Genomic DNA, 27,237 nt, shown 5'->3' with positions numbered 1-27,237 from the left:
TTTTTTAAACCTTCACTTATTTCTTCTTCTCCCTTGTTCTCCATTTTTCTTATATAGATCTGAGTTTCTGACCCGATACCATTTTTCTTCTTGTAAGGTCTTGTAAATGTCAAGAGAAGTTCTCTAGAAAAGGAACTGGCAACAAATTCCCTCAATTTCTGTTTGAGGAAGTCTTATTTTGCCTTCACTTTTGAAGGGCATTTTGCAAGGAACAGAATTCTACGTTGGTGGGTTTTTTCCTCTCAGTGTTTTAAACATTTCACTCCACTCTCTTCTTGCTTGCATGGTTCTTAAGAGAAGTTTGATGTAATTCTTTCCTTTGTTCCTCTGTAAATAGTGTAGCTTTTTCCCTCTGGCTTCTTTCAGGATTTTTTCTTTATGTTTGGTTTTCTGTATTTTGAAAATCATATGTCTTAGGTATAATTTTTTTGGCATTTTGCCTGCTCAATGATCTCTGAGCTTCCTGAATCTGTGATTTGGTGTCTGACATGAACTTGGTGGAAATTCTCAGCCATTATGGTTTCAGATATTTTTTCTGCACCTTTCTTTTTCTTCTGGAATTCCAGTCACACATACTTTACACCTTTTGTAGTTGTCCCATAGTTCCTGGATATTGTATTGTGTTTTTTTGTTTTGTTTTGTTTTCCTGTGCCTTTACTCTTTGCTTTTCACTTTTGACAGTTTTATTGAGATAGCCTCAGACTCAGAGATTCTTTCTTCCTCTGGGTCCAGTCTACTGATGAGCCCATTAAAGGCATTCTTCCTTTCTGTTACAGTGTTTTTGATCTCTAGCATTTCTTTTTGGTTCTTTTTTAGAATTTCCATCTCTCTGCTTACATTGCCCATCTGTTTTTTCATGCTCTCTGCTGTATCCATTAGAGCCCTTTAGCATCTTGTGTGTTTTTTTTTTTTTAAAGATTTTATTTGTCAGAGAGTGAGAGAGCACAAGCAGGGGGATGTGGCAGGCAGAGGGAGAAGCAGGCTCCCTGCTCAGCGAGGAGCCCGATGCAGGACTCAGTCCCAGGACCCTGGGATCATGACTTGAGCCTAAGGCCAACACTTAACCAACTGAACCACCCAGGCGTCCTGAGCCCTTAGCGTCTTAATCATAGTTGTTTTACATTCCTAGTCCGATAACTCCAACACTCTTACCATGTATGGTTCTGATGCTCTAGCTCTGTCTCTTCAAACTGTTTTTTGCCTTTTAGTATGTTTTGTAATTCTTTTTTTTTTAAAGATTTTATTTATTTATTTGAGAGAGAGAGAATGAGAGATAGAAAGCACGAGAGGGAAGAGGGTCAGAGGGAGAAGCAGACTCCCCGCTGAACTGGGAGCCCGATGTGGGACTCGATCCCGGGACTCCAGGATCATGACCTGGGCCGAAGGCAGTTGCTCAACCAACTGAGCCACCCAGGCACCCTGTAATTTTTTCTTGATAGAAGGACATAATATACTGGGTAGAAGGAACTGCTGTAAATATAAATAGGCCTTTGTAATGTGGTGGTGAGGTGTGGGGAGAGGGGAAACATGTCCTGTGAGTAGGTCTCCGTCTTTTAGTGAGTCTGTGCCTCTGGATTGTGAACTTCACACATGCTTCTCAGTCCCTCCTTACCTCCTCCCCCTCTCCCTTGTTGGGACAGGATTGCTAAAGTAGGCTGGAGTTGGATGATGCCATTCCTCCAGGTCAGTTAGGTTCTCATAATACCCCAACAGGCTAGGATCTGGTTAACTAGTTTCTCTTGAGGTCAGGCCTTGTTAAGAACAGGATGCTCTAGCCTATTTCAAAATTACCCCTTTTTCTCTTTTCCTGCTGGAAGCACAGAGATTTTTTTCTCCCATATTCACTGTGGACCTGGTCAAGCTCCTGGAGGTAAAATTCACAGAAGTTTGGGGTCCTGATGATGGAGTCCTCCTGGGGTTTTTATTTCTCAGACTTGTCAATGCTGCGTCTCCAGCAATTTTTCAGTTACAATTCAGGTTTCCCTAGCTTAGCAATGATTGCCATGGTGGTTTGCTCCTGGATTTCTGTTTAGTGAGTTGTGGTTCTTTATATTCACCTGGTAGTCTAATTTTAGAGGCAGTTGTTTTCCCTTTGAGTTGCTCTGTGATGGATGTAGGAAGAGTTTTTAGTTTTTCAGATGGTTAGGTTTTTTACTTTAAACAGTGTACTGACTTCTAACTTCTTACATGTTGGACTAGAAACTAGAAGTCTCCCTGTATCTCTTTTTATCTGTTTATTAATCTTACTAAGTTTAGGAGTTCCTTATATATGCTGGATACAAGCCCTTTGTCAGATGTATTTTGCAAGTATTTCCTCCCAGTCTGTGGTTTGCCTTTTTAATTTTATAACAGTGTCTTTTGAAAAGTAAGCTTTGGGTACTTTGGTTTAAAATCAACTGATAATATAAGTGAATCTGTTTCTGGACTACATTCCATTCTCTTGATCTGTATGTCTATATTTATGCCATTACCATATTGTCTTAATATCAGAGCTTTATAATAAGTCTTGAATTCAGTAGTGTAAGTCCTCCAGTTTTGTTGTTCTTTTTCAAAAAATTGTTGTGGCTATTTGAAATCTTTCATTTCCGTATAAATTTTAGAATCAGTTTATCAATTTCTATGAAAAATCCTACGGGGATTTTGGTTGGGATTTTATCAATTTTTATAGATCAAATTGGAGAGAACTGATAGCTTACCAATGTTAAATCTTCATCCCAACATGGCATAGCTCTTCATTTATTTAGATCTTAGAATTCTTTCAGCAGTGTTTGATGGTTTTCTTGCACATATTGTGTTAATTTTATTCCTAAGTATTTCATGTATTTTGAAGCTATTGTAAATTGAATTTTTAAATTTTAATTTCTAGTTATGTATTGCTACTATAAGGAAATACAGTTGATTTTATATTGAGCTTTTATCCTGTGACCTTGCTGAATTCATTTACTCTAGTAGCTTTTCCCTAGATTTCAAAGAAATTTCTACATAGATGGTCATGTCTTCTGTTAAGAAAGACAGTTTTCTTTCTTTGCAGTCTGTATGCATTTTATCACTTTTTTGTACTGACTAGAATCTCTAGTACGATTTTTGAATAGAAGTGGAGGGTGGATATCATTCCCAATGTCGTCATACTTTAAACATTTTATATAAGATTTAAATGTTTAAGAAAACTATGATTCTCTTGTTACTGTTTCTAGTCTAATTAATTATTATTGTACCCCTTTTCTGAAACACCACTTAATGTGTGCTGCTTGATACTGTCCCACAGGTCACGTCGTGCTGTGTGTGTGTTGTTTTTTTTTTCCCAGTCTTTTTTCCCCCCATGTGCTTTATTTTGGATAGTTTCTGTTGCTGTGTCTTCCACAGGTCTTTTCTTTTGCAGAGTCTGGTATGTTGTTAATCCCATCCAGTGAATTTTTCATTTTAGGTATCATAATTTTCATGTCTAAAAGTTCCATTTGGTTGGTTTTTATATCTTCCCTCATGCTCCTCACCATGTCCATGTTTTGTTAATATCTGGTTATTTTTATTGGATACTAGACATTGCAAATCTTACTTATGTTTTGGGGTGCTGTATCATCGTGTTCCTTTAAAGAATGTCAGATTCTGATGCTTAAGTTACTTGTGATCTTTGAGCCTTTTGAGTTTTACTTTTAAGCTTCAATAGGGTAAATATAGAATAGCCTCTAGACTCATTACAAAGCAGTATCCTTTCTAGGACTCCACTAGATAGATGCCCTTTTTATTAACAAGGGCTTTCTGCTCTGGCCAGTAGAACTGCAAACTAGTCTAGCTATGTCTGGACTCCAGGAATTGTTCAGCTTATTGCTTTTTGGGATTTTTTTTTTTTAATATTTATTTTAGAGAGTTGGGGGTGGGGAGAGAATCCTTAAGCAGACTCCTTGTTGAGCGTGTAGCCCAACGCAGGGCTTGGTCCCAGGACCCTGACATCATGACCAGAGCGGAAATCAAAGTTGGATGCTTAATCGATTGAGCCACTCAGGGGCCCCTCTGGGAATTTTTTCCCTGGTTTCATGGAGTTCCACCTCACAAGTGCAAATCCTTATTCTGTAAAATATTCCAGGGAACTTTTCTGCAGATGCCTAGAATTCTCTCTCTGTGCAAGTCCTTCCTCTCTTGTATTTTGCTCTTCAAATCCTTACTGCCTGGGCCTTTGAAATCCAGGCTCTTGCTCAAAAATTCAAGATTATTGGACTCTGAGTTTCCTTTCCCTGTATTGCTGCTTGGAAATTTCCTTTAGGCAGTAAGCTTTGTCAATTATGGGACTCACCTGGTTTCTCTCCTGGAGATTATAGGTTTTCACTGCAGTTGTCCTATGTCTGAAAAACAACTGTTACATATATTTTGCCAGGTTTCCTAGTTGCTTATGATAGAATGTATAGTAGTTAATCTTTCGTAGGCTGAATTCTATTTTACCTTTTAACCAGTTCATTCCATCTTCTCCCCACTCCCTCTTCTAGATTTGTGTTTACTATAGAAGAAATTGACTTCATATTCTTTTGAAACACTAATACATATCCTTAAATCATTTGCAGATGAGGCCATCTCAGAGTATAGGTACATGCCAGATTTTACAGTTTTTATTAAGATGGTATGGGGGGTGTTTATACTTTTTTTAGTTGAGGTATAATTTGACATACACTGTAGTAGTTTCAGGTATACATGTTTTTATTGTTATTTATTAACTAATTTCTGTCCTAAAGGCCAAATGGCCTTTATTCTGAGTGTCACAGGGGAGTCTCTCTTTTTCACTCTCTTTCCAAATATGTACAGCCCTGAATCATTGGAGAGGCTAAGTGGTTTTTGGTTTTTTTAAGTTGCTTTTGGCTTGTTTTCCCTTACTTTATTATTATTATTTTTTTAAGATTTTATTTATTTATGTGAGAGAGAGAGCACGAGCAGGGGGGGAGGGGCAGAGGGAGAAGCAGACTCCCCACTGAGCGGGGAGCCCGACTCAGGACTTGATCCCAGGACCTCAGGATCATGACCTGAGCTGAGGGCAGACGCTTAATGGACTGAGCCACCCAGGTGCCTTTGTTTTCCTTTGCTAGGTTTGCTCTTTGTCTAAATAAAATTTTTGTTATTGTTACTTATAACTTAACTCAAAAATTTTTTGCTGTGAGTTCCCATTTTTTTCATGTGAAAAATGGTTAATTTAAAAATGTAACCATGTAAACAGTGTTTTACTTCTCTGATTTTTTTTCCCTAGGTGGTATAGCTGTATGCTCGGGAAAAAATGCAGCTTGGCTCCTCTGAAGGAAGAACTTCGCATACAAGGGGTAAGTCTTTGTCAATACTATTCTGATACATCTACTTTGGATGGGAGTTAGAGTATGGAATTTTCCTTTATACCTTAAAACTCTAAACGTGTTTTGTTTTTATTTTTTAATTTTGTAAAAGAAGCTTTTTATAAATTATTTTTAAAAGGCCTTCTTTGACAATTAGAGAAAAGATGGAGGCAAACAAGATGGGTACAATGTCAGAGAGATACCAGAAATCAGAACACTTGGTTCTGCCTGCCACTCACTCCACATCTGACTGCTTTATGATCGCAGAAACTGACATACGTTAGGGGCCTGTTCTGGGTCACATACCTAGTTATCAAAGATCAGCTAGAACTAGAATGATACTCGTGCAAGTTTGCTTCCCTTTATGGTGCAGTCCACATGAATTCAGCCCCTTGCTTCTCTTTTGAAAAGCAGGTGGCAAATTAATACTGCCCCTTGACTCCTCTCCCAGTTTATGGTGTTTGGGCACAAGTAAGCATGAACCAGATGACTTTTCAGAGAAGGGGGTCAAATGTGTGGTCAGTGGTAGAGACCAAGTTTCTGATTTCTGGTTTCTCTCAGACATTGTACCCATCCTGTTTTCCCTATCACACCTTTTCTTTTTTAAAATTCTAACAGCAACAAAGTGGTTTCATTTTTTTCCCCTAAAATCCAAGACAAAAGGGAGACTGCATAGTTGTATCTAGCCAGGCTTTGGTGGCTCTCTTTCCGAAAAGAAAAGAAAAAAACCATTTGAATCATTTACCAGTGGTTCTTTGAAGAACTGTGTTATTTTGGGTGTTTTGAATATTTGGACTTTGAAACCAGAACTCTAAATTCTCTCTAATGTTTTAGGAGAGAAAAAACAAAACAAAACACAACTTTGTTGGGAGATAATTTAGATAGCTATGCATAACTGTTTTGGGATAGTAGTGTTTGTTAACTGATAAAAAGAAAAACCAACACATAATTAACATGAGGCAACAACCCAAAACATACTGGTAGAATTACTTCAGTTTGATAAGATGACATGTTTGTTGGTTTCAGGTTCCTAAAGTTACCTACACTGAGTTCTGTCAAGGTCGGACAATGAGATGGGCTTTAGCTTGGAGTTTTTATGATGATGTTACAGTACCAGTAAGTAAAGACTTTGCTTTAGCTTCTCCAAATTCCAGCACATGATGGGTTTTAGTAGATCACAAATGAACTAAATCTGTACTGCCTTGGTTTCCCTGAAGTTTGCCCCAAATGCTTATTTCAGAATGGGAAATGGTTGTGAAATAAGACAGTCCTGGGGCGCCTGGGTGGCTCAGTTGTTAAGCGTCTGCCTTCAGCTCAGGTTATGATCCCAGCATCCTGGGATCAAGCGCCACGTCTGGCTCCCTGCTCAGCGGGAAGCCTGCTTCTCCCTCTCCCATTCTCCCTGCTTGTGTTCACTCTCTTGCTGTGTCTCTCTCTCTATTAAATAAATAAATAAAATCTTTAAAAAAAAAAAAAGTCCTAGAAGGCTGACTTTGGTGACCATGGAGCCTTTCTCTGGGTTTGTGCAACACATTCTTGCTCAGCATATATAAATGAATTAGAAGTGTGTCTTTCGGGAATTAAAAGTTCAGGTAATATAACCTGTAGAAACACCTTGCAAATGTAATTATTCTGTTGGATATTCTTTAAGGACTGAAATTGAAGTCTGTTTAGTTTGATACTTTCATAGAGAAGCTGTTTCCTGGGGTTATTGGGGAATACAGAAATTGCTGTTTGGAGTTGCAGGCTTTTTATATGTAACATTCAGGGATCATTCCAGTAAAAGGTTCTGTGTTAGCTTTAAAATTACCAGTAGAATATTGGTCAGTTTTGAAGCTGGGTAATAGGTCATTATTCTAGTCTCTCTACTTTGCATCTGCTTAATAAGCTTGAACATTTTCTGGAATAGAATGTTTTTGTTGTTGTTTTTGTTTTTTAAGATTTTATTTATTTTGAGAGAGAGAGAGAGTGCACAAACGGCGGGGAGGGGCAGACAGGGAGGGAGAGGCAGACTCCCTGCTGAGCAGAGAACCCGATGCAATGCGGGACTCGATCCCAGGGTCCTGGGATTCATGACCTGAGCCTAAGGCAGATGCCCAACTGACTAAGCCACCCAGGTGCCCCTGGAATAGAATGTTTTAAAAAATAATTTGTTCTATACATCAAAAACTAATGATGTAATATATGGTGATTAACATAACATAATAATAAAAATAATAATAATTTGTTATACCAACTTCTCTTTGTCCTCTGTGCTATTGTGGGTAAAGGAAAAATACTTCTGAACTGGTTAGACTGAATAATTTTTCTGGGCTGTACTGAGAGGTGGTAATAGAATAGCATCTGTTTATTCTCAAAGTTCCTTCACAAGAGTGATCAACCTTTTTGCTGGAGCCATGGTTCCATGTTAAGTTTATGTGTACATTGCTCGGCGCTGTACTCCTGTAGTATTTGTGGGGGCCTGATAACCTGGTCCTCCAGCTTTCTGACCCCCTGTCCATACAATATGCGTGTTCTGGGTGCTCCTCTCCCAAAGGCTTAGTTGCACTTGGTCTTTCAAGTCACCTTAAATGTTGCTGTGTCTAGAGCAGTAGAGACATGTGCAGAAACCACAACAGTTTGCAGATGCTTCTGATACATGGGCTCACATTGAAAACTCAGCCTGTCCTTTCTGCACTTTGCTACTAGGTGTGCTGCTGGGTTGAAAGAAGTCTCCCAGGGGCACCTGGGTGGCTCATCGGTTAAGCGTCTGCCTTCGGCTCAGCATGATCCCAGGGCCCTGGGATCAAGCCCCACGTCGGGCTCCCTGCTCAGCTGGGACCTGCTTCTCCTCTGCCTGCCGCTCCCCCTGTTTGTGCTCTCGCTCTCTCTTTCTCTGACAAATAAATAAATAAAATCTTAAAAAAAAAAAAGAAAGAAAGAAATGTGTCTCCCAGTCAAGTTTGAATGACCTATCATGTAGAAGTCTATACCTCTATACAGTGCAGTAGGGAAACTAGAGGTCAGTGTTTGAAATGTCCACTGTTTAAAAAGATGGTCCTAATTTTTTTTTACCTCCCTATAGGATTATCCTTTCTGTCATTTTCTAGAATATTGGGGTTTTCACACCAAATTGTTAAAATCATTAGTAATGCCCTAGGTTATCCCTCTTTAGACACTGGGTTATCCCTGTGAGGATACTAACAGTTGCAGGAAGGTGGAACTGCGCCTGTTTCCAAATGCTTTTTGTTTAATCTGCTTCCTGCATTTGTTGGCACCGCAGGTGCAAGAGCTTATAATGGGCTCTGGCACTTTCCATGCCATCTCAGAGCCCAGAGTTACCTTTGCCCTCTTCGATTAGTAGGCATTTCAGATCAAAATATCAAAGGGCACTGTGTTTCTGTGTCAGCAGAATTAGCTTATTTTGAAAAGGAACCTTCTCCCTCCCTGTCTTTTAGGCCATGCTTGAGCTCTATTTGTAGTTTCAACCATCAAAGAATGCCTCTTGCAAAGAGGCATTCTTGCAAAGGGCCTTGGGTTTCTCCCATGCCAGAGTACTCCCTCCCCACCACTACCCTCAACTCAAAGCTGTTAATAATGCGTTCCCAAGTGTTCCATTAGGTGCACTCAAACTGCTACAGGGAAAATGGCAATTTCTGATTTGCAGTAACCCAGCAACAGTTTCTTAGCACTGGTTCCCTTGATCAGCAGCTGCTTTCCCAGGGGTAGTCCCAGGGCACTGGTGAGGTTTTCAGTGGGCTCTCCTCTTGGTTCTCCTTCCCTCCACCTGGACCTCTCCCCACCCCTTGCATTTTGAAATGCCTATCTGACTTTTTCCCCTCTTGTTCACGTTAGGGATGGGGAGATAGGAGGATGCTGCTTTCAATGAGAGGAAGCCAAGGACTAGAGAAGTAGAAATATTGACCTACTTCCCCACCCCACCCCCACTCCTGCCTTTTTAGGGTAAATGCGCAAGTTACTATGGCAACTTCTGTTTTCACTTATCTCAGGCCCACTGACTGTGTTTCTGTTGGTGCTGAATGCTAAAAAAAATTCTGATTCAAGTGCCTACACTAAGTCCACTGCTCTTGTCTGGATTTATTTTAGCAACAAAACGATGAGTCTTAGTGTTGATAGAATTTTTGTACAATCATTCCTGACTGATGATGAATATAAGGAAGCATATTGTGAGGACTGTTCTTTACAAATTTAACAAGCCACTTAGAATGTCTCTTTGTCCCAGCTTCTCCTCTAATTGCTCAGGGTGTTATTTTAGCTTTGCTTTGCTTTCAGAAGTTTGTTTTTTTTTTTTTTTTATTTGACAGGGAGAGACAGCAATGGAGGGAACACAAGCAGGGGGAGTGGGAGAGGGAGAAGCAGGCTTCCCGCTGAGCAGGGAGCCCGATGCGGGGCTCAATCCCAGGACCCTGGGATCATGACCTGAGCCGAAGGCAGACGCTTAATGACTGAGCCACCCAAGTGCCCCTGCTTTCAGAAGTTTAACACTTGTTAAAATAAGAAGGAAAAATAATGTGGTCCCAGTAAGTTGTGCACTCTTGGTATGAGCATTACTCTAGAACTCTGGTTTTAAAAAAATTAGCCCTCTGTGTTCAAGACATTTCTTTTAAGCCTGGAGACTTTCCTGTCTAGGGAGTAAAACTAGAGGGATTTTGGAAAGCAGATGGAGGGAAAGGGTCAAATTAATCAGGTAACCTTGTTAGTGTCAGAGCTGGGTTCTGGCAGTACTGTCCTTACTACTGCATAGGTATTCACACTGGTTCTAGATAGATCAGGGATTCTGTGTAGGGTGCTACAGGGGAATGACAGCTGGGGCAGATGTCAGGTTAGTACTTCCGGCCTTGCTCTCATTTTAACCAGAGCTGATCTGCTTGCATCAATGTTAGTATTGATTTTATTTCTTGAAAAGATGCTGCTGTTAAATGGTTTGAAAACCAGTACTATACCGGGCTATACAGCAGGCTGTAAAACAGATGCATGGATTAAGGAGCTGAGCTTTGAGCAAAACCAGAGCCAGAGTCCAGAAGGACTCTTTTCTTAGTTACTTATTAAGTATGATCTTCATTGTGATAATACCGAAGAAAAAACACACCATTTTCTGTCCTTTCAGTGACAAGTTTTATGGGTGGGAAGCACACACAAAGCATTGCTATGGAATTATAACTGAGTAAGTGCTGAAATGAATGGTCAGGCGTTAGGGAGTTCCCAAAATGAAAGCAGATCTGGCTGGTCTAGTCAGAGCTGACTTCATGGAGGAGTTGTCAGTATCTGACTGGTGCTCAGTAAGTTTTCTTTGAATGTTAAAAGGAATGGTGTAGGGTTTGTACTAAGGTGCAACATTGTGAACAGGACATTAATAGATCTAATAGATTTGAAGCACTGGAGATAGTCTCTGTTGTTATTTGAATGCATCACACACATTAATGTCATTTTTATTTAAACCTGACAACAGTCAAGTGAAAGTAGATGGTATTTTCCCCACTTTCTATATGAGGAAACTGGGGGCTCTAAAAAGGTTAGTCCTCGGGGCGCCTGGGTGGCTCAGTTGTTAAGCGTCTGCCTTCGGCTCAGGTCATGATCCCGGGGTCCTGGGATTGACCCCCACATCAGGCTCCCTGCTCCGCGGGAGGCCTGCTTCTCCCTCTCCCACTCCCCCTGCTTGTGTTCCTGCTCTTGCTGTCTCTCACTCGTTCTGTCAAATAAATAAAATCTTAAAAAAAAAAAAAAAAAACAGGCTAGTCCTCAACCATGCTAACATAATTATTCGTTTTGACCCACATTTCACCACAGCAGTTTCAAAAAGTTTTTATCTCTAATGATTTTTTAAATTTAAATGCAATTAATTAACATATAGTGTATTATTGATTTCAGAGATAGAGGTCAGTGATTCAGTCTTATACGCAGTGCTCATTACGTCATGTGCCCTCCTTAATGTCCATCACCCAGTTACCCCATCCCCCCACCTCCCTCCCCTCCAACACCCCTCAGTTTGTTTCCTATGATTAACAGTTTCTTATGGTTTATCTCCCTCTCTGGTTTCATCTTGTTTTATTTTTTCCTCTCATCCCCTATGATCCTCTGTTTTGTTTCTTAAATTCCACATATCAGTGAGATCATATGATAATTGTCTTTCTCTGATTTATTTCACTTAGCGTAATACCCTCTAGTTCCATCCACATCGTTGCAAATGGCAAGATTTCATATTTTTTGATGGCTGAGTAGTATTCCATTGTATATATGCACCCATCTTTATCCATTCGTCTTTCTATGGACATCTGGGTTCTTTCCATAGTTTGGCTATTGTGGACATTGCTGTTATAAACATTGGGGTGCAGGTGCCCCTTCGGATCACTACATTTGTATCTTTGGGGTAAATACCCAGGAGTGCAATTGCTGGGTTATAGGGTAGCTCTATTTTCAACTTTTCCCGGGTGGCTCTGTATTCAAGTTTTCCAGAATGGTTTTACCAGCTTGCATTCCCACCAGCAGTGTAAGAGAGTTCCCCTTTCTCCACATCCCCGCCAACATCTGTTGTTTCCTGACTTGTTAATTTTAGCCATTCTGACCAGTGTGAGGTGGTATCTCATTGTGGTTTTGATTTGTATTTCTCTGATGCTGAGCGATGTTGAGCATTTTTTCATGTGTCTGTTGGCCATTTGGATGTCTTCTTTGGAGAAATGTTTGTTCATGTCTTCCAGCAGTCTCAAAATTAACATTACCATCAGCAAAATGATTTGTGAAAATAACTATTTTGTTCTTTTTTTCATTTCTTTTGTCCTTGCGGACTGACTCCTGATAGATTTTAAAGTCATTTGGAATGTTTCTTTGTGGATTTATGCCACCAAGCCCATACACAGTTAGTAGGTTCATTTGTTTCATTTCTTAGGGATTTCTTTTTGTGAGCTATTTAATTTTGTAATTGTGAAAGATACATGGCTTCAAAGTCAAATCTCAAAAAAAAAAAAAAGGTATAGTCAGTAGTCTAGCTTCTCTTGTCTCTTTGAAACATCCTAATCCTTCCCTTCTCCATGGGTCATTATAATTTATCCTTCCATTGTGTGTGTGTGTGTGTGTGTGTGTGTGTGTGTGTGTGTGTGTGTGTGTGTGTGTGTGTTTTAACATAGGAAATATACATGTAGGGTTCAGACTACCACGACTGGTTGGGTCATTTGGAAGAGCATGAGACTCTTGAATTTGGGGTCATGAGTTTGAGCCCCATGGTGGGTGTGGCGATTACTTAAAAAGAAAAGAGTCTTTATTTATTTATTTGGGGGGAGAGGTGGAGGTGGGAAGAGAGAGAATCTTAAGCAGGCTCCATGCCCAGTGCAGAGCCTGACCCGGGGCTCAATCCCACAACCCAGAGATCATGACCTGAGTCGAAATCAAGAGTCGGTTGCTTAACCAATTGAGCCACCCAGGTGCCCCCCGCAAAAAAACTTAAATAAATAAATAAATAAAACCAGCCCTTCTTAGATAGCATTCTACATAGACTTTTCTGCCCCTTGCTTTTTTACTTTTTACCGTTATTACATATATCCCAGGGATGATTTCAGGACATTTTATTTTATTATTTTTTTAAGTAATCTCTACACCCAGTGTGGGACTTGAACTCACAATCCCTGAGATCAAGAGTCACAAGCTCTTAGGGGTGCTTAGCTGGCTCAGTTGGTAGAGCATGCGACTCTTGATCTCAGGGTTGTGAGTTCAAGCCCCATATTGGGTGTAGAGATTATTTAAAAATAAAATCATTTTTAAAACAAATCATGGGGCGCCTGAGTGGCTCAGTCAGTTAAGCGTCTGCCTTTGGCTCAGGTCATGATGTCAGGGTCCTGGGATCGAGTCCTTCATCGGGCTCCCCGAAGCCTGCTTCTCCCTCTCCCACTCGCCCTGCTTGTGTTCCCTCTCTCGTGTGTCTCTCTGTCAAATAAATAAAATCTTAAAAAAAAAATCATTTAAAAAAAAGTGATGGGTACCTGGGTGGCTCAGTTAGCCTTGGGCTCAGGTCATGATCCTGGGGTCCTGGAATCAAGCCCCAGTCAGACTCCCTGCTGGGCATGGAGCCTGCTTCCCCTCTCCTCTGCTCCTCCCCCTGCTCTCTCTCAAATAAAATCTTCAAAAAAAAATAATAATAATAAAAAAGAGTCACATGCTCTATTGACTCAGCCAGCCAGCCAGGTGCCCCGATTTCAGGACATTTTAAACAGTAACCTGTCAGATTAAGATAGCAGTAGATATGCCCACTGAACTGTTTGTTAATAAGGGAGTTACACCCTTAGACAACAAAATATTCAATCTACTTCGTGGCAGCAGAGCTGATACACATTCAAATAAGGCATAGTTGGTAAGATAGTCTGACTGTCCCTCCCGGCACACCTCCTGTCGATATTCTAGTCAGGTGTCACTGTTGGCCCTTGGCTCTCTTTCTCCAAATAGTGAGAGCCTGTGCAGAATCACAGCTCTCAGGCATTCAGCTTCTTTCTGGAGGGCCGGGCGAGCGGCATCAGCCATTCAGAGTACAGCAGAACAGCAAGGACTCCACTGCAGTGGCCAAGAGCAAGAGCACTCCTGTCCGCTCAAGACCATTCTGGAGGTTGCTTTGTTAAAACAAGGAGGCTGTGGCTACAGCAGATCTCTAGTGAATGACTCCCATCTTTTCCTGCAGATCCTAGGGAGAACTTAATGATCTCTTGTAGCTTGTGGCTTCTCTGGGAGGTTTTGCCTTAGCTATAGTTAACAACAGGCAGCATAGCAGGTGCTACGTGGATCTGTGTCAAGTTGTACCTCATTTGAAAGTCTCTCGACTGATTGCATCACTGAGATCTAGAAATTAAGAGGGAGGATTCAAGAGATTTATAGAGAGCCCTGCTAGGTAAAGCATATTTTAAAATTTAAGAACTGTTATTGTTCAGTTTATGGTTTCGATCTACTGTATTTTCAATGATGCAACAAAGTAGCACTTGAGGCCCCTCCCGCTGATTGTTATTCATTAAATCCTTGTAATTCAAAAGATACAAAGCCAATATCCCCTGTGGAGTCTAGAGTTCCTCACCAAACTTTCACATTGTCCTTTCAAGCTGGGGAATACAGTAGTACATCTTCTAATCCAAAATCAGTTGTAAGTTCACCTTCCAGTTCTTCACATTAAACTGAACTAGCCGTTGTAAATAAGTGATTTTGTTTTACAGTTTAAAATGTTGAATTATTTATGTTATCTTGCCTGTTTAAAGTACATTATGATAGTTTGAGTATAGCACTCTTCATTTAAAATATTTGTGGTTTTGGGTGCCTGGGTGGCTCAGTTGGTTAAGCGTCTGCCTTCAGCTTGGGTCATGATCATGGAGTCCCGGGATCGAGTCCCGCATAGGTCTCCCTGCTCAGCGGGAAGTCTGCTTCTCCCTCTGACCTGCACCCTGCTCTTGTTCTCTCTCTCACTCTCTCAAATAAATAAAATCTTTAAAAAATATAAAATATTTGTAGTTTGAGATCATAAGCATATTTGCAAATAAGTTCATCTCAACTGGGAGAAAACAGTTTCTATACTAGTGTTGTGGCAGGGTATAAAATTACTTGCTACTAGAGACCTGTGGGGTTGAATTTAAATATTAATTTCTCAAGGCCTACCTCTGTTTAGATTTTAGTCTGGCCCTGCCTACTAAGAAGTTTCAGTACAAACACGAGGGGGAAAGGAATAATTGCTGTAAGCCAGCTTATGATAAACTTCAATCATTTAAAAACTTTGAGAATTTCTAGGGGCTGCCTGCGTGGCTCAGTGGGTTAAGCGTTTGACTCTTGATTTCAGCTCAAGTCATGATCTCAGGGTCGTGGGATCAAGCCCCGTGTTGGGGCTCCACACTCAGCAGGGAGTCTGCTTCTCTCTCCCTCTTCCTCCTTTCCCTCTGCCCCTCCTCCTGCTCTTGTGTGCATTTCTGTCTCTCTCAGATAAATGGGTAAATCTTTTTAAAAATGTTTAAAAACTGAGAATCTCAGGACGCCTGGGTGGCTTAGTCATTTAAGCGTCTGCCTTTGGATCAGGTAATGATCCCAGGGTCCTTGGATCGAGTCCTGCATGCTGAGCAAGGAGCCTGCTTCTCCCTCTGCCTGCCGCTCCCCCTGGTTGTGCTCTCTCTCCCTTCTCTCTCTCTGACAAATAAATAAAATCTTTTTTTAAAAAATACAATAAAAAAATAAAAACTGAGAATTTCTAGATTATGAATTATCTGTCTCTTGAGTGCCTAGTTTCTATAGTAGAATAAAACTGAAATGGTCCTGACTATGTATATGTACGTGTGTGTTAAAGCAATTCACTAAAGGGGTGCCTGGGTGGCTCAGTTGGTTGAATGTCCAACTCTTGATTTTGGCTCAGGGTCATGGGATGGAGCCCAGCTGACCCTGAGCTCAGCAGGGAGTCTGCTTGAGATTCTCTCCCTCTGCCCCTTTCCCTGTGTGCGCGTGCGCATGCACATGCACTCATCTCAAATAAATAAATAAATGAAATCTTTAAAGCAATTCACTGAAAATATTCAGAAGTACCAGATTTATCAGTTGTCCATTACATATGAAAAACTGGGGCCACAGTGCCAGGTAAAGGAGCTTGTATTTGAGATACAGAAGTTTTCATTTTCATCCTGGGGTAATAGGGTAACAAATTGCCTATTTTGTTATTTCTGACTCCCTCAGAGCTTGGAAAGTGGATCCATGATAGAGCTCTTAACTAGGTTTGGTGAGGGTGCATTTCTTTCCTTTAAGTTCTAGAAATGATAATGAGTCCTTTCTTTTTTTTGGAGAAAGACTATTGTAGGCCAGCTCTAGCATGACAAATTGAAAAACAGCAACATCTGCACTATGCTTGTTGGAATTTAAGCCCAAGTGATTACCATCTCTGTCAGAAGAGATACGAGGTGCTGTCCTTTAGCCATAATTCTCAGTGGCCTTTGGTGTGCTGAGTGGGCTGTCAGGGATGATCCTGTTACAGTGACCTGTCCATAGTAACAGCCTTGGATATTGGGGAATCTGGTTCTTGTCCTCCAGCCCCCTCCTGCACACCATGAACTTTCTTCCTCCCCAACTTAAGCTCCTTAGTGAAAAGTATTAGACTCTCAGTAGACTGTAGGAATTATCTTTCTTATGTTGGGTGATTGAGTAATAACAATACTTCTGTGTTAATATGAATTTCTCTCATCTTGTCTGAAACATTAATTGAGCAAGTTCAGACTCAGAGCTTGGAGTCCATGATTCATTTTTCAAGAACAACTTCTTTTTTTTTTAAGATTATTTATTTATTTATTTGACAGAACAAGAGAGAGAGACAGAGAGGGAACAGAAGCAGGGGGAGTGGGAGAGGGAGAAGCGGGCTTCCCGCCGAGCAGGGAGCCCGACGCGGGGCTCGATCCCAGGACCCTGGGATCATGACCCGAGCCGAAGGCAGACGCTTAACGACTGAGCCACCCAGGCGCCCCAAGAACAAATTCTTAAGTCATATACGTACCCTTTGTTTTTGGTCCTTTTCTTTTCTTTTTTTAAGATTTTATGTATTTATTTGACAGAGAAGAGCGCGCAGGAGAGCTCACAAGTGGGTGGGGAAGGGCAGAAGGAGAGGGAAAAGCAGACTCCCCAGTGAGTAGCAATGAGGGGGGCTGGATCCCAGGACCGCGGGATCATGACCTAAGCCAAAGGCAGAGGCTTAACTGACTGAGCCACCCAGGCGCCCCTGGTCCTTTTCTCCTAAGCTTGTTTTCTAGTGTTTAATTTCCTTTTTTTATTTTTATTTTTTTTTTAGTCAATATCTGGTATAAAGGGAAAATACAGATTATTTCTTAGAAGTATGATCTAGAAGTTTTCTAGCATAGAAAAAACTGCCTGTTGTGTATTTATGAGATGTGGAGTTGCTGGGTAGTTTGTACAAGGCCTTGCAGTAAGTGGGCCTGACTGTGTGTGTACGCATGTGTCTGTGTGTGTCTCCAGTGGAGTTGCATTTAGCGACACCAGCACTGAGGGGCTGCTGTTTGCGGGAAGTTCTTCAAAGCTGATAAGGTGTTTTCTCTTTATGAGCCTTCTCCTTATAATCCTTGCCTGCTCATTTTGACCCTAACCTTTAGAATTATCTTCATTTTTTTAAAGTTTTGATAGATTTTGCTGACAGGTACAGATCTGTCTCTTAAAGTGTTCATAATATGTCTGGTCTTAGCTAAGAGTCATTAAAAAAATTTAGTAAATTTTGGGGCACCTGGGTGGCTCAGTCATTAAGCGTCTGCCTTCGGCTCAGGTCATGATCCCAGGGTCCTGGGATCGAGCCCCGCATTGGGCTCCCTGCTCCGCGGGAAGCCTGCTTCTCCCTCTCCCACTCCCCCTGCTTGTGTTCCCTCTCTCCCTGTCTCTCTCTCTGACAAATAGATAAGTAAAATCTTAAAAAAAAAATTAGTAAAGTTTTACTTTATAAAAATAAGTTTTAAATACAGCAATGTCATTTAGTTTTTAAAATGGAACTTGAGTCCCTCTAGTGGGTAGAGTATAATTCACTTCCTAAGCTTGAAATCGAAAGACGACACTTGAATGATGTGGAACTAGCTTTTAAATCCACTCTTCTTGTCACTACTGGTGTCTCCTCTTCCAGCAGAGGCAGTGCTCAGCTAACTGTTGGCTTGTTCCTAACATTAGCCAAGATTCAGCAGGCCTCCTTCTCTGCCCATGTGACCCTAGTGGCCCTGGTCATTCCTCGAATGTGATCTCACAGGCTGTGGCTAACCAGCTGCTTTCCTTCAAGCCTCAGCAAGTATCAACTTAGACTACATATAGGCGATTTTAAACCATGCAGTTCTTTTTTTTTTTTTTTTTAAGATTTTATTTATTTATTTGAGAAAGAGAGCATGAGCAGGGGGAGGGGCAGAGCAGGGAGCCTGACTTAGACTTGGACTTGCGGCTTGATCCCAGGACCCCCTGGATCACGACCCAAGCCAAAGGCAGATGCTCAACCGAGTGAGACACCCAAGTGCCCCTAAACCACGCAGTTCTTTAAAGAAGAGAACACAGTGCTCCCAGAGCCTTTGAGTTGCCATGAAATAAATAATTGTACAGGTGTGTGTTGGGCACAACACGTAGATTAAGAACATTTAGTAATTGGAGGGTGTTATATACCGATAGCCTATGGCAAAGAACCTGGTTTTGGAGTTCAATTCTAACTTTGCAAATTACTAGCTATGTGACCCTGATATGGTTACATATCTTTGTATCTTAATTTTCCTTTCTATAAAATGAGGAGGTGATAAATCTGTTTGGCAGAGTTGTTTTAAGTATTGAAAGTAAACATGCAAAGGCCTTTTGTTTTTAGTGCTCTGCATTTGGTAGTAGAAATCATGGAAATGTCCCTGGTTGAGTTCATTATAATGCATGGGATTTGATTGTTTGGATTACTTTCCCTTCTTCCCGCATGCCTTCTTTTTCTTTCAGTCGCCACCCAGTAAGCGAAGAAAATTAGAGAAGTCAAGGAAACCCATTACATTTGTAGTGTTGGAGTCTGTGATGAAAGAATTGTCCCTTAAAGCATCATCGTCCCTGGGCTCTGAGACAGTGGAAGGCATAGTAGTTGTGACAGCATGGATTGAAAAAATCCTCACCGACCTGAAGGTACCTGGTTAAGCACATTGAAGAAGTACTTAAAACAATCTCTTTTTTCCTTCCTCCTCTTTTTTTTTTTTTTAAGGAGTTTTGAGAGGAGAAAAGTGATTTCCTCTAAAATTCTGTTTTTCCTCCAATAGGTCCAGCATAAGCGAGTTCCCTGTGGAAAGGAAGAAGTTAGCCTTTTTCTAACAGCAATAGAAAACTCCTGGATTCATTTAAGGAGAAAGAAAAGAGAACGAGTGAGACAATTGAGAGAAGTTCCCCGAGCTCCTGAGGATGTCATCCAAGCCTTGGAGGAGAAAAAGTCCACCCCCAAAGAGTCTGGCAGTAGCCAAGATTTGGCCCAGGGCCCCCAGGAGAGTGTCCCATGTGGGCCTGCTTCACAGGAAGGCGAGTCTGCCACTGTTGAGGGCCATTGCTCAAACCAGGATCTGCTTTCCCAGGAAGAAAACCCAGAACCCATGGAGGATGAAAGGAATGAGGAAAAGGGAGGGATGGAGGTTTTGGAGAGTTGTAAAGGCTCTAGCAATGGAGCCCAGGACCGAGAGGCTTCTGAGCAGTTCAGCAGTCCAGTGTCTGAAAAGGGGAGCCATCTCCAAGGAGTGGCTGGACATTACCTATTCAAGTGTTTGATAAACGTGAAGAAGGAGGTGGATGATGCTTTAGTTGAAATGCATTGGGTTGAGGGCCAGAACAGGGATTTGATGAACCAGCTTTGTACCTATATACGTAACCAAATTTTCAGGCTTGTTGCTAGTTAACTTCTTGCACAGTTGGGAAAGTTTCTATAAAGTAGCCTGCTTTGGGGTGGCAAGAGGCATTCCACCATAGGCCCACTGATAACATGTGCAATTATCTTTAAAATAAAATAAACAAATCTATTTTAAAACACTCCCCACCCCCACCCCTTTAAAGTTATTGGACATTAGTATGGTAGTTCATGAGGAAAAATTGTTACCAGCATCAACAAAAAGCTATCAGTAAACCCAGGAGGGATTTAAACCTTTAAGCTGACCACCTTAAATTTAGGCTGAGGCCGAAAGAATTGTTTTTGGAGTCTGGTCTGTGTCGGAACTACAGAGCATCCTGCTCGGACATTCCTAGTTGCTTCTTGAGGAGGGATGGCTTTCTCGTTCTCTGAATGGAGGCAGTACATCGGACAGATAGGCCCTGTGCCCACTTCTAGAGTCACCTGCAAGGCTTCTCTGGGTACATAGGATTGATTACCCCTGCATCAGTCCTGAGGAAGGAACTGGCCTAATGGTAGGTGGTGGGAGAGTCAGGGAGAGAAAGTTTAGTAATGCCAGGAAGAAGGGCTGACCTGGGAGGGTGCCTGGAAGCGTCACATTCCTGATTCATGTCTGTTTTGGTGCTGCTTATTTCAGAAAACAGAATTAGGTAAGCAAAACTCCCACCAGATGTGACTGAGACACAACAGAATGAAGCCATACCGCTACCTCCAACCTGTTTGAAAGTACTGTTTTGTAGTGGTTTTACTGTTGTATGATTTTTTTTTCTTTTGACATTTGAAGTGGAGCTTTGTTTTATTTTTAATATAAGAACATGCAGAATTGAAATCTGTCAATCCCGTTTGAATCCTGGGATTCGGGGGAATATTTCCATAGATGTGAATGGATAAATGACTGATGATAGAAATAAGAAATGGAGCAAGATAGTTATGAGCACTAGGTTGCTTAAGAAAGTCTCATCTATTGGCGGACAAGTTGTAGCTGATCACATACTGCTTTTTGTGGGTTCCCTTGTAATCTCTTCGGTGCTTACCTGTTCGCACTAGAAATTCTGAGGCCGGGATGACCATGTTCTTAAAACATGTTTCTCATTGGAATGTCTCAGGGCTCAGCAAGAAAATACCTCTGGAAAGGGGGTCTCTCTCTCTCTCTTTTTTTTTTTTTTTTTTTTTGTTCTCTTGGTGTCTCAGTTACCCTCTGCTGTGCTTAACTTTCACACCTTGAGTTTGATTTTACACCAGTGGTCCTAAGGCTGTGTCTAGACTGAACTCTTTGAGTACAGTGCCAGAGCCCCTTCTTATCCTCAAAGACTGGGGCTGAGTAGTTAAGCCATGCTTTTGAAAGGTGGCTATTGGTTAGGGCAGAAAACTGATGGACTTGGCCCGTCTTGGCAGCACCTAGACCCGGCCCTCAGCAGAGATAAAAGAACTAAAAATAGGACTATACTGTACTTCCCCCCTGTCAGTAGAGACAGAGCTGCCCAATAGAACATATTAACTGGTGTTCTTCACTAGAAGTCCTAGGACCTCTAGAGAATCCATAAACCTCCTGGATTACTTCAGAAAGCTCTGTGAACACCCCCTCCCCGCCACCCCTTCAGAGAGAAGAATCTCTGACAGGATGAGAAAACCAGTACCCAGGGTCACACAGAGTGCATGTGCTCATTAAAGATTTGGAAAATGAGAGTAGAAAACAGCAACAGAATCACCCCCTTGTCGCAGTCTTATGACGATTATTGTAGTTTAGTGTTTCCTTCTAGTCTCTCTTTCTGTAGATGATCTGGGTGCACAAGGGTGTGGGCTTAACTTTGTACTCATGCTGTGTATTTAATTTTATATTACACTTCTCTTCATTTAATGTCTTGTATTTTTCTGTGTTAGAGCAATAGTGTATTTACATACATTCCCTGCCTGTTCAAAATGCATTTCAGGCACAGTACTAACTTTAGTTTAAGTCTGGTACTGAGGGCTGCCGGGAAAGTGCTCTGTGTGACTGGAGGCACAGAAGATGCGTCTTGCTTCTATATGTGCTTCAGTGTCCCAGGTTTAAGGCTCAGTGTCCTGGAGGAGGTTTTATAGGTGGTGAGCTCACGCTCTTAGAATTTAAAAACTGAATGATGAGGCTTGAAGCTTCCAACTGGAGCTGTGAGTGCCTTCTTTGCACTTGGAGGTCTTCGTTTTCTTCTCTGAGAAGAACAGCTTATTTCTAACAAGAGAATATTGAAGACATTTTTAAAAGACATCCAGCAATTGTTTTAATAATGCATATGTTTTATAATTGCGTTATGTGTGGTAGCATACACTCTGGTATAAGGGAAAAAGGATTTTTCTTTTTAAGATTTTATTTATTTGACAGCACAAGCAGGGGAACGGCAGAGAGGGAGAAGCAGGCTTCCCGCTGAGCAGGGAGCTGGATGCAGAGCTTGCTTGGTCCCAGGACCCTGAGATCATGACCTGAGCCAAAGGCCGCCACCCAACCAACTGAGCCACGCAAGCGCCTTGGAATTTTTTTTCTTTCAAGAAATAGGTTATTGACCAATGTATCATAAGGTTGAGTGATGCTTGCCTTAGGTGCCTAGAGGTCACGTTCATGTTGATGGATTTTATGGACTTAAATCTTTGTGGTATTTATCTTAAATTCCAATTCTGGTCCCTGGCATTGGCTTCTGATCTCTTGGTAACTAAAGTAGAAACAGAAGCTGAACTTACTCTCCAAGGGGGACCAAAGCTGCTTTTGTTCTTTGGAATCTGCTTTGCTTCTAGCAGTTTGGTTCCTTCACCAGAGCACTGCTGCGTGTCCTAGAAGGGTTGGTGTCACCATGGTGGAATTTCAGCTGATCTGAAGGGTTCATGCTTGTCACTTAAAATTTTAGTATCTATTTTTTGATATAATGAAACCTCTCTTCTCTTGATGGAAATAATGTGAGCACACCACCTTCTAAGCTCTGACTAGTAATAAAACTGCAAGATGTGGAAAAGATGCAAAAGCCTATGGAAAATCCGAGCCCTCTTAAAAGAAGGGAGTAGGTAGCCCTTCATCTAACCTAACCCACAGCATTTTCCTCTCTAGCCACATGAGGGCATCTTTGGCCCTTTGATCAAGCACCTTCACTTTGCTGCAGGAATGGATAAAATGTGTCCTTGGTATTTTTTTTGAAATATCCATCTGCTACTCAGATAATATTTTTTATGCAAACAAGTAAATTTTCACATAAATAAAATTTGAAAACTAAAAGTAGAAAGAGGGAAAAACCCACCACCCCATGGTCTTTTTATCTGGGCATAGTATTTCAACCTTTTTATGTTTCTTTATGGTCTCAGTTGACAATATTTTATTTCCATGTGTCCTGCTACTCTAGAAGATATCCAGGTTGGGTCAGTCTTTGGATTAACTTTTATCTAGTTAATGGAGGTACTGGGGGGGCTATACAGTAGTTTTGCAGAAGTCTTGGGTTCCAGGAAGAGTTAATATAGAGAGTTCTAAGAAACTGTTTTCATTGTTCTTTTGTCTTTAAATTCTTGCTTTGGTTTATCTGGTTGACTGGCATATATGTTGTTTACTTCAGAAGTTGGCACAGTTGGGTCTGTGTTTTGTACATTATATTGGTGAGCTAGGCCTTGTTTCCCACAAGGGATGTTTCTCTAGAACATAGATATTACTAACTCTGGGGTCTGTGTGGGTAAAGGAAAAGTTCCATCTACCCTTATCGTTATGGCACAGAATGAGAGAGGCCCCCCAACAGATCTGTCTGCACATTAGGAGGGAAAAGGTCCAGTTTGGAAAACTAAGGAGCCTCTTTGGAGAAGGAAAGTCTCAAAGGTGCCGCAGGTTTGCAGCCATCCAGGAGGTGCCCCTAGGAAAGGGACGTGACATACCTTGTTTAAAGAAGTTGGTGCCAGGAGATTGGGTTTGCTGAATGGGCACTAGCCCCTGTAAAATGCAGAAGACATTTACTCCTGAGACTGAATTGGCTTTTGCCTCCTGGAGCAGAGCGTGGATTGTCTGGAACCTTTCTGAATACTCCCCAGTACCAAGTCTTGGCGCCGGTGCCAGCACAGTATTCGAAAGCCCTGTGTGGGGCTCAGCCCACTAGCAGCAGGGCCTCACGCACATACCCAACAGCTCCCACTCTGCTCTGTGGAGACATTCAGATCCTCTGCCGTGACTCACCCAAATGACTAAAACAGCAGTTTATTTTTTTAATTACTGGTTGGAACAGCTAATGCTCCCTTTTAGAACAGCTAACGCTGCCTTATGGAGGCTGTGCTTTTACTGCATTGGGACTGAGTGAGGGCCTTGCACCTCTGTGCCCTTTGAGGTGTGGCCTATATGCCTCTCAGTCCAAACAAAAACATCAGGGACTCTAGGCTCTCGCCTGGGAAGTGGAGGGTCATGGGGGCTTGCTGTGAGCCAAGAAATTGTGATAAGAAGGAGTGGACCCGAAACTGCTGCTGGACTTGGCAGAATTGGCTTGTATATGATGTTCCCAGGAGGGCAAAGGATATTTAATCCCAGATGCTTCTCCAGCACCCTAGGAGAATGAAGAGCAGGAAAGAGACTTTGCATCATCAGACCTGGCTTTGTGTTCCAGTTCCACTCGCAGGGTAAGTCAGTTTCACTAAGCCTTGGCTTCCTCGTACAAAAGATGAGGGATTCTTGCTTCGCAGAGTTGTAGCGGCAGTGAAGTGAGAAGTACTAAGACACCTGGAGGAGTGCATAAGCAGAGCGGTCTTCTCAACTTGCTCATCTCTTTGTATTCTTCTTTGAGTTTTCCATTTCTGGTCAGAACATCTTCTACCCATAGACTCATGTCCGAAGGCCAAGACCTCAAGTGTGGAACTGCAGGTGTAGAGTACCACTTCTTGACCAAGAACAAACCCCCCGCTTCCATGTACTGGAGTGACAAACGGGGAACCAAATTGATTGGTCATCTTCTACATAAATTGTCTCGTTTAGTAACTCAGCACAGTGGTGGGGTGTCCCTCTGTGATAGCTTTAAAAAATGGAAGCTCGGAGAGCTTAAGTGACTTCCCCTAAGGTTATCCACAGAGCTAAGTCATGGAGATGGGGTTTGAACTTGGGTCCAGAAATCTGAGACTGGGGTCTTGTACCAAATCTCAAGATTTGTAACAAATGCTACACTTAAATGGAAATGGGCTTTTAGACTCATTTGACCTACCTCTGGGGAAGGAGACTTCTATTACATGGCACAAAGAAGAGAGAAGAAGCATCTCTCAACCAGCTTCATTTCATTTAGCACTTTAAGGTAGTATTTTCAAGCCTGGGATCAGTGAGCAAGATTTGATAAATGAAATTGCTTATAATTAATTCTTAATTTATGCTACCAAATCTTCATAGAATTTTGTATTTGGCAGCAGTGCAGATAATTAAGTAGTTAGTGGAACCACGTAATAAAATGTCTAGTGCAAGCACATGTTGGATCAGAATCAATGTAAAATAACTGATAATTAGGTAATGACTCTTTGATAATACATAATTGTATAATAATGGAAGAAGGGTTTTACTTTTTTAATATTTTAATAGGCAGCTCCAAATATTTCACTTACAGAGTTGTGCTTTTTGATCTTGCTGGAGAAAGTCACAATTGTCAAAAAAAACAGCAAGTCATCTTCCCCAGGTAGGGTGAATGAACTCACGGAAGTCTAGAGGAAAGAAGGGCTGCCTGCCATCTGGTGGACCCATTCAGGGAGTGTGGCCCAAGAGTCTAGAAACTAGAGCCAGGAAATTCCCAGCTAGGGGACTTGGCTGGCTTCAGCAGCCAATTAGCCCCCAGGGAAATGGCAGCTTATGCTACTGCTGTCCAAAAAGAGAAGGCTCTGCGGGGAGCACTGTGGAGCCAGACCCCTCCCGGGACAGTGGAGGAGGCATGGGCCTGCTCCCATAGATTCTGTGATTCAAGAGATTGGATGTCTCTTGATGGGAAAGGGGGGTTCCCAGTCTGCTCTGGGGTAGGATCCTTAATTCAGGTGTGTTTGTCCTAGGATTCCTGCCTTCAGGGGCACACGTGGGGCTTTTGAACCAAACTCTAGCCTGTATTTCTCTGAACTCTAGATGAGCACTAATAAGGACTTGATTCATTCACAAAGGGAAGTATTTCCTCATCCTCTACAGTAGGGGCCAGGCAAGAAGGGATAGAGCTCATATTCTGACTAAAAGGGATTCCCATTGGTTGTTGCCATGTAAAAATAGTGTTTCTTGGATCTTCTGATTTTTTTTGCAAGAAGCCAGAAATCCAGATTTATGAGAAATTTACTTAATTGTAAATCCTGACAGCTAATTCAGTATTCTGTAAAAACGTGGTAGACCATCAGTTTTGTGACCTCTTCCACCACAGGTGGTAGAACTGTCTAAATATTTGCTGCCTCCACTTCCCTAACTCTCATTAACCTCACCTGCTCAGGTTGGCTTGCATGCCTGCCTGCCTGTCTGCCTGTCTTTTTTATAAAAGAGTCCTTCTCACCTCTTAGGAGAGAATCCCGAAGATTCCATCCAGGGTCCTTGTTTGCTCTTTGCTCCTAGCACTTCTGGCTGATTGCATCCACTCCCATGACTTCATCATTCCCAAATCTAGACCTTTCCTGAACTTTTAACATCCAGTACCTAACCACCTACTGGACATCTCCCCCAGGACCACGGCAGTGTCAAACTCACCTTACTGTTTAAACCTGCTTCTCTCCCGGGATGCCTGGGTGGCTCAGACTGTTAAGCGTCTGCTTTCAGCTCAGGTCATGATCCCAGGGTCCTGGGATTGAGTCCCACATTGGGCTCCTTGCTTGGCAGGGAGCCTGCTTCTCCCTCTGCCTGCCACTCCCCATGCTTGTGTGCTCGCTATCTCTAATAAATAAACTCTTAAAAAAAAAAAAAAAACCTTCTTTCCCATGTTCTTGATCACCATCCATCCAGCTGCCCAGATTAGGAATCGCTGTTCCTCTCTGTCCTTCACCACCAGGGACTAAAATCTTTCACGTTAGAAATATCTCCCAAATTCAGCCCAGTCTCTCCATCCAGACTGCCACTACCTTTGTGCTCTTCCTCATCTCTCATCTGGACTGGAAGGGTCGCCTGAACCATTTCTGGGGAACTTCAGAGCTGAATAGCAGAAAGAGATTTAGATAGATTTGGTGGTGGGGAGGGAGATGAAAAAACCCATGTTGGGGGGTGAAACAGGAGCACTTTCAGAAGAAGGACTGGGGTGGGAAGTAGATCCATAGCAACATGTCACATTGAGATCAAGAGATATGAGGCCCTTCCTGAGCGAGCACAGGAGAATTTTTTCCTCTTTAACTTGTTTCATAGTTACAAAGGTAATGCATTCTCATTATAAGAATTCAGAAAATAATGGATAAAAATTTATAATTCCACTATTCAAATGGAGTTATTTTATATGTTAGTATTTTTATATGCATATATATTTTTAAATAGCAAATGTGAGATATTGTATATGACTTTTTATAATCTTTTTCATGTAGCAATATATTGTGATAACTTTCTGATTATAAAACTAATCTGTGTCAGAAAACTTGTAAAAATAAAAATTACCAGTAATCACA

General features: G+C 41.7%; 1 protein-coding gene across 1 annotated transcript in view; it reads left to right on the top strand.

Annotated features, from left to right (window-relative positions):
- METTL16 (methyltransferase 16, RNA N6-adenosine) overlaps positions 1-27,237 on the top strand; it is an 80,889-nt gene extending 53,652 nt beyond the window's left edge. Inside the window, exons 7-10 of the mRNA XM_028109414.2 lie at positions 5,228-5,297; positions 6,333-6,422; positions 18,747-18,923; positions 19,055-27,237. Of these exons, the coding sequence (XP_027965215.1) occupies positions 5,228-5,297; positions 6,333-6,422; positions 18,747-18,923; positions 19,055-19,678 (961 nt within the window). The 3' untranslated portion in view covers positions 19,679-27,237. The remainder of the gene's footprint in view (positions 1-5,227; positions 5,298-6,332; positions 6,423-18,746; positions 18,924-19,054) is intronic.

This window comes from Eumetopias jubatus, unplaced genomic scaffold (genome assembly GCF_037043125.1).
Source record: "Eumetopias jubatus isolate StellerSeaLion01/CBP00866 unplaced genomic scaffold, mEumJub1_p1.0 scaffold_10, whole genome shotgun sequence".
NCBI lineage: Eukaryota > Metazoa > Chordata > Mammalia > Carnivora > Otariidae > Eumetopias > Eumetopias jubatus.
Note: the sequence above shows the minus strand (reverse complement) of the source record. Positions and strands in the feature narration are given on the sequence as shown.